This window comes from Dasypus novemcinctus, chromosome 12 (genome assembly GCF_030445035.2).
Source record: "Dasypus novemcinctus isolate mDasNov1 chromosome 12, mDasNov1.1.hap2, whole genome shotgun sequence".
Lineage (NCBI taxonomy): Eukaryota > Metazoa > Chordata > Mammalia > Cingulata > Dasypodidae > Dasypus > Dasypus novemcinctus.
The window spans coordinates 76,733,586-76,746,296 of NC_080684.1; the positions used below are offsets into that span (position 1 = coordinate 76,733,586).

A 12,711-nucleotide genomic window follows, 5' to 3' on the forward strand; every position below is an offset into this window, starting at 1 on the left:
TCTGTACATCTTTTTTTATATGAAAGGCTATAGTTAAACTACACTTAAACATTTTGTTTTCTAGAATACTACTTCTTTAACTTTTTTTACAAATTTAGTTTTCCTTCCCTTTAGTTACCATTATAACTCTGACTGGGCCCTCTGCCAGGTCTCAGTGATGACCGTCATGGCTCTTTTGACTCATGCCTGGGTCTTCCCTATCTTTCCTCTGACTGATAGGCTGATATATTCAGTCATTAATTAAAATTTTTTTTTTATTGAGAGCTTATTTGCTAAAAAATAACACAGTTCCTCACTTCAAGGAATTCATGACTATTAGTGGGGAGGATAAACAGGAAAATGACATACATAACAACAATTAATGTTTCATAATGACATCTTCTAAGTGTTGCAAGCTTTGCGAATATTGTTTCCTTTTCTTGAAATGTCTAATTTCCCCTGTTTTTCAACTGTTCAAAATTATAATCATCTTGAAAGGCCCTGTTCAAATGTCCTCTAGAAAGGTACCTCTTATCACCATAGTAAATATTTCCATCAAGTTTTCATTTTTCTTATATTTTCACATAAGGTCTTGTTTCATTCTCCACTTTTTCTTTACACACCTGCTTCCTCATTAAATCATAAGCTACTTGAGAGTAGGAGACCATACCTTATTCATTCTGTATTCTCACATTAGGTTTTAAAAAATAAAAGTTGGTGCAGGGATTGCTGACTTATAACCTGCTTGCTGAAGTCTTCCTTAATAACCAGTATTATGCAAACAAATACATTTTTAGATATGCATATATACCTATAAATGTATGTATGTATGTATGGAGGTATGTACAAATACACATCTACACCATACATACTGATACTTCCAAGTTCATAGTTTGCCATACTTTCATAGAATAGCCAGCAAAATGTTTTGCTTCCACATTGCACTGGGCACAGTACTAGATGTTTTACATATATCATCACAATCCTTACAGAAATTCTATGACCCCATTTTTCTTAGATAAGAAAGATGAATTACTTCTCCATGGCCATAAAGTTAATGTGTGCCACATAAAATTTAAATTCAGGTCTGTCTGGCTTCAAAATCTATCTTCTTTTCATTATGCTACACTGCTCTTCTACAAAACCATGCTATTCTTGCCTGGCAACAATTCATCAGTTATTCTGAATTCCAGACCTAATTTATAAAGACTGGCTATCCTCCAAACATTTTCCCCAAAATGCTGCCTTCTCCAATGTTCAGAGTACTTTCTATTCCAGCACTCATACACTAATATAAAAATGAACTACCAATAAGAACAGTACCTCTAAATCTCATAATCCTGTAGTTGTCCTTTAATAAAGCCATACAAAGTATAAGCATTATCAATTATAAATCTGAAAGACAAACTGTAACTAATAATATAATAAAAAATAAAATGTGCTAAAAATAATTTTATTTTTAATTCACTAAATTATGATGTCATAAAAGTGAAAATATGGGAAATGCCTGGATATTAGATTAAAAGATTTTGAAAAAAGATATGATTTCAAGATATCAAAATGTATGTTGTTAATATGGGAAAGTGTACAAGAGGGGAGGGTATGGGGCATATGTGAATCCCCTTATATTATTTATGTAACATTTATGTAATCTAAAGCTTCTTTTAAAATTAAAAGAAAATTTTTAAAAAATATATCAAAGTGTGAAACAAAATATCTATTGTGATTATATCTTAACTTTTGATTATAAATGATAAAAATACAAACAAAATAGGCAAGTCTGCTTACTCGTTTGTGTTATTAGAAAATAACTTTTTTGAAGTAGCACAATTACAGTACTAAAAATATTAGTCAACATAATGCATATCTGTATTTTTTTATATTTTTTTACTCTAGTATTATGAAAGCCAACTCTCAATGACAATGACAAATTTTTGTTCATTATAAACACTAAGGATTTTACTGCTCTCTTCCCCTTGGACAAATGAATACACATGTATCAACAGTGGGGAAAAACTCACGTTATTCAACAATTTGCATTAAGTACATATCATTTTAATCAACTCTTGGTCTAGACATGATTAAATTTAAGAATGAAAGAATGAAAAACATGAATTAAGAATGAAAAGCAGATACTCAATAATAAAGTAGAATATGTTTGGGAATAGAAATTATGATGTAACTTAAAATATGAAACAATTATATGAAGTTGACATTATTGATTTTTAAAATATAAACATTTTGTGACTTTTGTCCTTGATTATTTCCCTTAATAAGAATAATTTATTTTTTAAATTCCTTTAAAACTTTCTAATACACCTAGAAATGTTATATAAATTATTCCCTCTCATTGTAAGTGTTAGCTATATATTATTTTACAAAAATGTAGTTTCATGTCCATCTAAAAAGACAGACAAATGATTAGTGCTGGAATTTTAAATAAGAATAATTTGACAGTATGGCCATATTCAATGGAAATCCAAAATTAGATATTTAATCATATAATCAAATGTTTTTATACATTTAGGAAATTTTGAGCATATATTAACTTTTCTATGTTGCAACTCATCTGTAGTACTCATAATTACTATTTTAATTGCAAAGTTTTACTTCCCATTAAAAGTAAACATATCAATACCTTCTGTGAAATAGCAATTTTAATTTCTCCTTGGAGTGCTTCAATTTGCTTTTTTCTCTGTTCAGTCAATTGCTTTAGCTCATTTATGTTCCCCTGAAGTTGTTCTTCTTCTTTTTCTTTTTGTTTTAAAGTATTCTGGGCCTGTATGACTTGCCCCTGCACTGAACTGAGTTCCACCTTCATCTGATGAGACGTCTAAAAGAAAATAAAAGCTGCTTGGCATTCATTTTATCATTTCTCAAACATTCATTAAGTACTTACTATGTGTCAGGCACAATTCTAGATAAAAACTACTGAATCTGTGGCCACGGGTAATCAATAGTATACAAAAGAAAATCACTGCACTCACAGAGTGAGTTGACACCATAACTGACACTATTCACTATTAGATTTCATGCTGGATTAATCTTCAGTATTTGTTTAATCCCACTTTCCTGTTTAACTTATATAGCTATTTATTTGGATAAAGCTTGTAAATGAACTAAACTATTATATCCTTGTACCATAGAAAACAGGAATATCAACATCACTCTCTAGAGTGCTGGAATGTCTATTGTCTTCCAAGAACATTCTCAAGAAGCTACTGAGTCCAGTTGCCCCCAGATAAACAGAAAGAAAAGCTCCATTTAACTATGATAAAACTAAAATCATTTTTGGAAAACATGTGCCTGATGACACTATACTGCTTAACAATTATCTCATAGTGGGGGTGTATTTTGCTATGACCTTATTTTTACAATTCACTAGGACATATTTTTATACAAAATAAGACATCCTAGAGAAGTCACATTAAGGTTTTTCTGCCTTCTACTACTCTCTTCTGCCCTTCTAGACAAAGTGATGTTTTCATGTTTTAAGCATATTTCATTAAAACTTACTTTGAACATTTGATCATATTCAAAATTACCTGTTTTCTTTTGGAGGTACCGGGGATTGAACCTGGGACCTCATACATGGAAAGTAGACATTCAACCACTGAGCTACACCTGCTCCCAAAGTTACTTTGGAAAATATTTCAGTACTATATATAGCTGCCTCAGCTTATCTACAAAGCATAGGGAGATATTGTGCAAAATTGAAGTCAGATAGTATAACAATAACAATGAAGATAAAATAATAATTTATCATGTAAGAATTTACTTCGTTAGAGTCAGTGTTCTAAGCCCTTGAACTATATTAACCCTTATTTCTCACGATAACCCTATAATATAGAATCTATTATTGGCCCCATTTTACTGAGGAAATAAAAGCAGAGAGATTAAGGTAACCTGCCCAAAACGAGGCAAGAGAAAGTTTTTGCCAGGCTTCACCTCCCTTCCCCCCACGACATTACTTCTTAATTGCCTGCCTGGGTGGGGTTAGGATCTGGGGTCTTAGCTGAGAGGTCTGCCAATGAGTGCCATCTGTTGGCATAACAGAAAAGTGCATGAAAAGAAGGGAAAAATAAAGAGGCAATCAAGTGCCTTTATTGCCTCTCTCTCCAAGACCCATGGAAACTGGCCTGCATCCCATTACTGGGTCCTTAGCCTGTTTGAGCACTTAAATAAAGGCAATTCTAAATATCCAGAACAAGTTGAACCAAGAATCAAAAGAACAGTGGTAGCACACAGCTACTTAATAGTAAATCCCTAGGCAAAAGAAAGAAATGGGAACATGAGAGTAAACTCAGCATCATAACCAGATGCCTAGACATCAGCAAAAAATTACAAGCAAAATTTATAAGCCATGCTAAAGAAAAGGAAGATATGAATCAGGCAAAAGGAACAACTCAAAGCTCCAGATGAGATACAGGGCTTGAAACAAACAAACGATCAGTGAGGTTCATACAAATCTCCTAAAACAAATTATGGAACTGAAAGACAAAATGGCTAAAGAAATAAAAGACATTAAGAAGACACTGGGCAAGCACAAAGAAAAATTTGAAATCTTGGATAGAAAAATAACAGAGCTTATGGGAATGAACGACACAATAAGTGCAGTCAAAAATACAAGAGAGGCACACAGCAGATTTGAAATCATGGAAGAATCAGTGAGGTAGAGGACAGAACAACTGAAATTGAAAAGCGAACAGAGAGAGAAAAGCATGGGAAAAAAAGTGAGCAGGGGCTCAGGGAGCTGAACGATAGCATAAAGCACACCAACATACATGTTATGGGAGTTCCAGAAGAGGAGAACGGAAAAGGAGCAGAAAGAGTATTTGAGGAAATAATGGCCAAAAATTTCCCAACTCTCCTGAAACACATATATATAGGTGTTATGGAAGCATAGCATACTCCTATTAGAATAAATCTTTTATTTATTTATTTATTTATTTATTTAATTTCCCCCCCTCCCCTGGTTGTCTGTTCTTGGTGTCTGTTTGCTGCGTCTTGTTTCTTTGTCCGCTTCTGTTGTCGTCAGCGGCACGGGAAGTGTGGGCGGCGCCATTCCTGGGCAGGCTGCCCTCCCCTCTCACGCTGGGCGGCTTTCCTCACTGGCGCACTCCCTGCGCGTGGGGCTCCCCCACGCGGGGGACACCCCTGCGTGGCACAGCACTCCTTGCGCGCACCAGCGCCGCGCATGGCCAGCTCCACACGGGTCAAGGAGGCCCGGGGTTTGAACCGCGGACCTCCCATATGGTAGACAGACGCCCTAACCACTGGGCCAAAGTCCGTTTCCCTAGAATAAATCTTAATAGTCCTACCCTAAGACACATAATATCCAGAACACCAAGTGCCCAAGATAAGGAGAAAATCCTGAAAGCAGCAATGGAGGAGTGAAATACCACAATCAAGGGATGCCTAGGAAGACTTAATGTGGATTTCTCTTCAGAAACCATCACAGTAAGAAGGCAATGGTATGATATAATTAAGGTACTAAAAGAGGAAAACTGCCAGCCAAGAAGTATTTATCCAGATAAAGTGTCCTTCAAATATTATGGTGAGTTTAAAGTATTGACAGATAAACAGAAACTAAGAGAGTACATAAACAATAATCCAGCTCTGCAGGAAATGCTAAAGGGAGTTCTGCAGTCAGGAAAGAAAAGATTAGAGACAGAGGTTTGGAGAAGAGAATAGAAGAAAAGATTATCAGAAAGAGTTACCAAAAGGGTAAAAAGACATTAATAAATAAGATATGACATACAAAAGCCAAAGGATAAAATGGTTGAAGTGAGGCTTATACCATAATAAGATTGAATGTGAATAGATTAAACTCGCCAATCAAAAGACATATGCTGACAGAATGGATTAAGAAAGCACAAGCCATTCATATGCGTCTGCAGGAGACTCACCTTAGAAGCAAGGATGCAAATAGACTGAAAGTAAAAGGCTGGGAAAAAAATATATATTTCACCAAGAGTGTCAAAAGAGAAAAGGTAGCTATATGGTGTTGGACAAAACAGACTTTATATTCAAAAAAAATGATAAGATGCAGAAGGCCATTATAAATTAATAAAAGGGACAATTCACCAGGAAGGAGTAACAGTCATAAATATCTATGTACTTAACCAGAGTGCCCCAAAATATATGAGACAAACTCTGGCAAAACTGAAAGGAGAAATAGATATCTCTATAATAATAGTTGGAGACTTCAACAAACCACTCACATCAACAGATAGAACAACTAGAAAGAAGATCAACATGAAAACCGAGAACTTGAAGATATGATAAATGAGCTGGACCTGACAGACATAAGCAGGACATTACATCACACATCAGCAGGTTGTACATTTTTCTCAAGTATTCACAGGTCTTTCTTCAGGATAAACCACATGTTGGACCACAAAAAAGGTCAATAAATTTAAGAAGATTGAAATTATACAAAGTACCTTCTCTGATTATAATGGGATGAACCTAGAAATCAATAAGCAGGAAAGGGGAAATTTTACAAATATATGGAGGCTAAACAACACATTCCTAAAGAAGCAGTGGGTCAAAGAAGAAATTGTAAGAGATATCTCAAGATGATTGAAAATGAGAACACAATCAAAACTTATGGGATACAGTGAAGGCAATACTGAGAGGGAAATTTATAGCCCTACATGCCTACATTTAAAAAGCAGAAGAGCTAAAAACCAAACACCTAACTGAATATCTGGAGAAACTAGAAAGAGAACAGCAAAACAATCCCAAAGCAAACAGAAAGAAATAAACATTAGAGAATATATGACTGAAATTTTGAACAACAAGAACAAACTAGAGAAAAATCAACAAATCCAAAAGCTGGTTCTTTGAGAAGATCAATAAAATTGACGAACCCTTAGCTAGACTAACAAAAAATAAAAGAGAGAAGATGCAAATAAATAAAATTAAGAATGAAAGGGAGGAAGTAATGAGTGACCTCACAGAAATAAAAAGGATAATAAGAGGATATTATGAGAAATGGTATGCCAAAAAACCAGACAACCTAGATAAAATGGGCAAATTCCTAAAAATGAACAAACAACTTACATTGACTCTACAAGAAATACAGGAATTCAACACACCAATCATAAGTAAAAAGATTGAATCAATCAGCAAAAATCTTCCAACAAAGAAAAGTTCTGGACCAGATGGCATCACAGGTGAATTCTACCAAACATTTTGAGAAGAATTAATACCAATTCTGTTTAAACTCTTTCAAAAAAACTGAAAAGGAGAGAAAATTGCCAAACATATTTTATCAAGTCATCATCCTAAGACCAAAGCCAGATAAAGATACTATAAGAAAAGAAAATTACAGACCAACCTCTCTTATAAACATAGATGCAAAAATACTTGCTAAATGAATCCAACAGCATATTAAAAGAATTATATACCAGGATAGTCCAAATAAGAAAATCAACTAACATTACACACCACATTAAGAAATCGAAGGAAAAAAAATCACATGAGCATCTCATTTGATGCGGAAAAGTCATTTGACAAAATCTAGGATGCTTTCTTGATAAAAACATTTCAAAGGATAGGTATAGAAGGCAAGTTCCTCAACATAATAAAGGGTATATATGAAAATCCCACAGCCAACAATGTAATTAATGGGGAAAGGTTGAAAGTTTTCTGTCTAAGGTCATGAACAAGACAAGGATGCCTACTGTTACCACTGTTATTCAACATTGTGCTAGAAGTTCTAGTTAGAGCAAGTAGTCAAGAAAATAAAGAAAAGGCATCCAAACTAGAAAAGAGGAAGTAAAATTCTCACTATTCACAAATGGCATGATTCTATATTTTAAAATTTTTGAAATGTCTGCTACAAAGCTATTAGAGCCAATAAATGAGTTTTGGAAAGTGGCACTTCACAAGATCGAAATGCAAAATTGAACAGTGTTTCTACACAATAATAATAAGCTAAGGAGAAAATCAAGGGAAAAAATCCATTTATAATAGCAACAAAAAGACTCAAATATCTAGGAAATAATTTAACAAGGAATGTAAGGGATCTGTATTCAGAAAACTAAAACACTGCTAAGAGAAATCAAAGAAGACCTAACAAAATGGAAGAACACTGCATGTTCATGGATTGGAAGACTAAACATCGTGAAGATGTCAATTCTACCTAAACTGATTTAATGCAATGCAATACCAATCAAAATTCCAACAGCCTACTTCACAGAAATAGAAAAGGTAATTACCAAATTTATTTGGAAGAGAAATGCGTCCCAAATTGCTAAAAAAAAAAAATCCAAAAAAGAAGAAGGAAGTCATAGGATTGACACTTCCTGAACTTGAAATTCCTGACCTATAGTTGTTAAAACAGCATAAAGACAGATACATTGATCAATGGAATCAAAATGAGAGTTCAGAAATAGACCCTCATCTCTATGGTCAACAGATTTTTGATAAACCTAGCAAGTCCACTTTTCTGGGACAGAACCATCTCTTTAAGAAATGGCACCGGGAGACTGGATATCCATAGCCAAAAAAACGAAAGAGGACCCCTATCTCACTCTGTATACAAAAATCAACTCAAAATGGATCAAAGACCTAAACATAAAAGCCAGAACCATAAATCTCTTAGAAGATAATGTAGGGAACCATCTACAAGACCTTGTTGTAGGTAGTGATCTTTTAAATCTTATATCCAAAGCACAAGCAACAAAAGAAAAAATAGGCAAATGGGACCTCCTCAAAATTAAACACTTCTGTGCCTCAAAGAACTTTGTGAAGAGGGTGAAAAGGCAGCCTATTCAATGGGGAAAATATTTGGAAATCACATATCTGACAAGGGTCTAATATCCAGGATATATAAAGAGATCCTACAACTCAACAATAAAAAGACAAATGACCTGATTAAAAAATGGACAAAAGACATGAATAGAGATTTTTTAAAGAACAAATAAAAATGGCAAAAAAACACATGAAAAAATGTTCAACATCACTGGCTACTAGGGTAATACAAACCAAAGCTATAAAGAGATATCATTTCACACCTACTAGAATGGCCGCTATTAAAAAAAACAGAAAACTACAAATGTCGGAGAGGATGTGGAGAGACAGGAATGCTTATTCACTGTGGGTGGGAATGTAAAATGGTACAGCCACAGTGGAAGTCTGTTTGGAAGTTACTAAGGAAGTTAGATATAGTTCTACCATGTGACCCAGCAAGGCCACTACCATACAATGCATGAACAGACATCTGCACACCGATGTCCATAATTGACAAATGATGGAAACAGCCTAGGTATCCATCAACTGATGAACAGATAAACAAAATGTGGTACATATACAAAATGAAGTATTATTCAGCTGTGATAGGAAATGAAATCATGAAGCACGTGACAACATGGATGAACCTGGAGGACATTATGTCAAGTGAAGCAAGCCTGGCATAAAAGGACAAATATTGTATGATTTCGCTACTATGAACTAAATATATTGTTTAAACTCATGGAGTTAATAGTTAGACTATAAGTCACCAAAGAAAAGAATGTGGTTAGAGAATGTAAAGCTGAGGCTTAATTTGTGCGAAATTGGTAAAAAGTTGTTTGGAAATGAAGAGAAATGGTGAAAGCACATCACAGGATTTGTAATTAATAGTGCTAACATATGGGTATGACAGTGATTTGGTTTCTGTTTGTTGCTTTTTCTTCTTTTTTCTGTACTAATGAAAATGCTCTAATATTGATTGAAGTGATGATTGTACAACTTTGTGATTATAATAAATGACACTGATCACACATTTTAGGTAAATTTTATTGATTATGAACAACAACAACAAAATAATAGGACAGGATGGGGGGAAAATACACCAAATGTAAGATATGCCCTATAGTTAGCAGTAATACTTTGACAATGCTCTTTCATAATTTGTTACAAATGTTTCACAACAATGCAAGGTATTGGTGGTGGAGAGGGTGATCTATGGGAGTCCTGTATGATGTTATGCATGTTTGTTTTATAAGTTCACAACTTTTACTGTACACTTATTGTTTATGTATGTTCATGTATGAATGATTTATTTCAATACATTTTTTTAAATAAAAAAAGGTCATTTCTATGGAAAATCTATCAAGATATTTCTTTTCAACCACAGTAATAGTCCTTAGTTGAGATTATCTAATTTTTACTCTAAAGTTGGCTCAATTTTCAACCTTTACTAATTATATTCCTTTATTTGGGCCTTTAATTATTAAATAGCTTCAATCATTTTAGTAGTAAGCAGAACACAAGTAACCCCTTTAAACTATATTTAAATATTTTGAAAATATAAAGGTCATATTCTGCTTTACATGCTTTATGTTACAGAAAAAAGAAAATCTTACCTCCTTTTCTTTTTCAAGTGACTTTTTCAGGTCATTCTGTTCTTTAAACATGCTTTCCCTCTGTACTTGAAGTTGATGCTTTAATTCTTTGCAAGTTTTTTCCTTAAAAAGTATAGAAAATACTTGTAAGTTTAAGAAGTTTCTTATGTAAGTTTGTAACATCCACACAAGGAAATAAACTAGAATCAGTGATGAGCTAAGATAAGATTGGATTATCTATTTCAATAACAAAATCAAGCAGCTATTACAAGAGCAAAGGGAGAGGGACATCAAAAAGCTAAGGTTGCCATAATCGATCAACTTGCTAACATATAAAGAGCAATTATTCTATTCTCTTATTCCCTCAGATTGTTGATATTCACTTTCAGAGACTACAATATAAAGTTAATAGTTTTACACTATACACACACATACAATGCATACTAATAATTAATTATAATTAAATCATACCCTTAAGAGTAGAACAATGGGCTTTAAGAAAATGGAAGAAAAAGAAAACATTAAAACAATAAATAAAAAATAATTATACCATACAGACTAAAGATTTTTTCTCCAAATAGAAAGGAACATAAAGGCAACATGCTAATATCACATATTTATTTTAATCTACTGAACTATGATATTCTTACTGATATTGTGAGCAGACAAACTTTACTTTCATTGTTACTCTTTCCTATTCTGTGTTAAAAGATTTCTGAGAGTACAGTCACATTTAAGTACTTCCTGAGCCTGCAAGTTTTTGCTCTATAGATTTATACATTCTATGGAGTCTCAAAAATATAACATTCTCTGGGGTTTTGAATATTTGATAAAGAACTAGAAAGTTTATAGTAACAGAATTAAAAGAGTCATCAAAACCTTTCTGGTCTATTTTCCTTTTCTCAGGCAAATGAATAACATCATTTTAACTAATGGTTGTATTCTCTGTATAAGTGTCCTTGGGGATAAACATGCTACATATCTCCAAAATTTAGTTAGCATCATACCAGCAATAGAGAAGGATTGTTATATTCAACTGAAAATGTCCTTGGCCTTTAGAAAATTATACACTTGTGCGCGCTCGCGCGCACACACACACTATTATAGACTGAATCGTGTCCCCTACAAGATGTTCTAGTCTTAATCTCGGGGTCCTAATACTTATAAATAGGATCTTCAAAGACCCTATTAAAATGAGGCCAAACTGAATCAGGGTAGGCTGTATTTCAATATGACTGGAGCCCTTAAAAGCAGAGATATTTGGATGCAGGAGTTGTAGGAAATAGGAGAGAGATGGCTATGTGACAGAAGCAGAGATTGATAGATTGCTAGAAGCTACCATCAGAATGCTCTAAGATTCAGAGGAAGCACGGCTTGCCAACACTTTGATTTTGGACTTCTAGCTCTAAAACAGTGAGACAACAAATTCCTGCTGTTTAAGCCAACCCCCGTCTGTGCTGTGGTATTTGCTATGGTAGTCCTGGTAAAGTAAGACACAATACATAAACATATGTATGTATGTATATGTGTTTGTGTATGTGCATGTGTGTATGTACATATGCATATATAAGTTGAAGCCATTATATATACACAAATTTATATTTAAGCACTTACCTTGAACTGTCCATTTCTCAGTTTAAGTAAACCCAATTCTTTTCTCATAAGAACTCTTTCAATTCTTATAACGTAGAATTAAAAGTTTACAGTGAATTAAGCAGAAAATCAAAACATTTTAAATAAAATTATTTGTCCTTAAAGAAAGTAAATGCAAACAACTAACCAATTCTAATATAGCAGCTTTTCCTTTCTGATTTTCTTTTTCAAATTCACTTTGGGAGTTTTTCAAAGAATCAGAAACTTTTGATAATTTCTCTTTGGTTGCAGAAAGCTCTGCTATAACAGTTTCTTTCTCCATCTTCACTTTCTGTAGTTCTGTTACTGCTGTTTGAATTCTATTATTCAATTCTTTGTGCTGGATCTTTGCATCTTTACTTAAATTTTCAATTTCTTGTTTAAGGATTATTTTTTCTTCCTCTTCTTTGGTAAGCATTTGCTTAGTATTTTCAAGGACTTCAGATTTTTTCTGCAGATCCAATTTTGTGGTGGATAATCTAAATTTTTTAGAAACAATATTTTTAAAATAATGCATCATTTGCCATTTAAAATTAATAATTATTACTGATTTTTGAAGCTTTCTTACACAGTTCAGAAGTCAAATAATAATGTAATTTCATAAAACAATACAACTGAAAAAATGCCTTAGGTCATTTGATCTTATAATTTAACAAATGAAGATGATTTTCCTCAAGTCAAATAAGTTTGTAGTAAAGCCAAAACCATCTAACCTCCACTTAATCTGGTCATGTCCACCATAATGGGACCCCAAAGAAAATTG

The 12,711-nt window shown here is 33.4% G+C and overlaps 1 protein-coding gene across 2 annotated transcripts in view; it reads right to left on the reverse strand.

Moving 5' to 3' along the window:
- The window catches only part of EEA1 (early endosome antigen 1), a 138,577-nt gene that overhangs the window by 16,641 nt on the left and 109,225 nt on the right, over window positions 1-12,711 (reverse strand). For both annotated transcript variants that reach the window (XM_004459819.3, XM_012525662.4), the window contains 3 exons: window positions 12,097-12,427; window positions 10,338-10,439; window positions 2,618-2,812 (listed from right to left, as the gene is read on the reverse strand). In XM_004459819.3, the coding sequence (XP_004459876.1) occupies window positions 2,618-2,812; window positions 10,338-10,439; window positions 12,097-12,427 (628 nt within the window). The remainder of the gene's footprint in view (window positions 1-2,617; window positions 2,813-10,337; window positions 10,440-12,096; window positions 12,428-12,711) is intronic.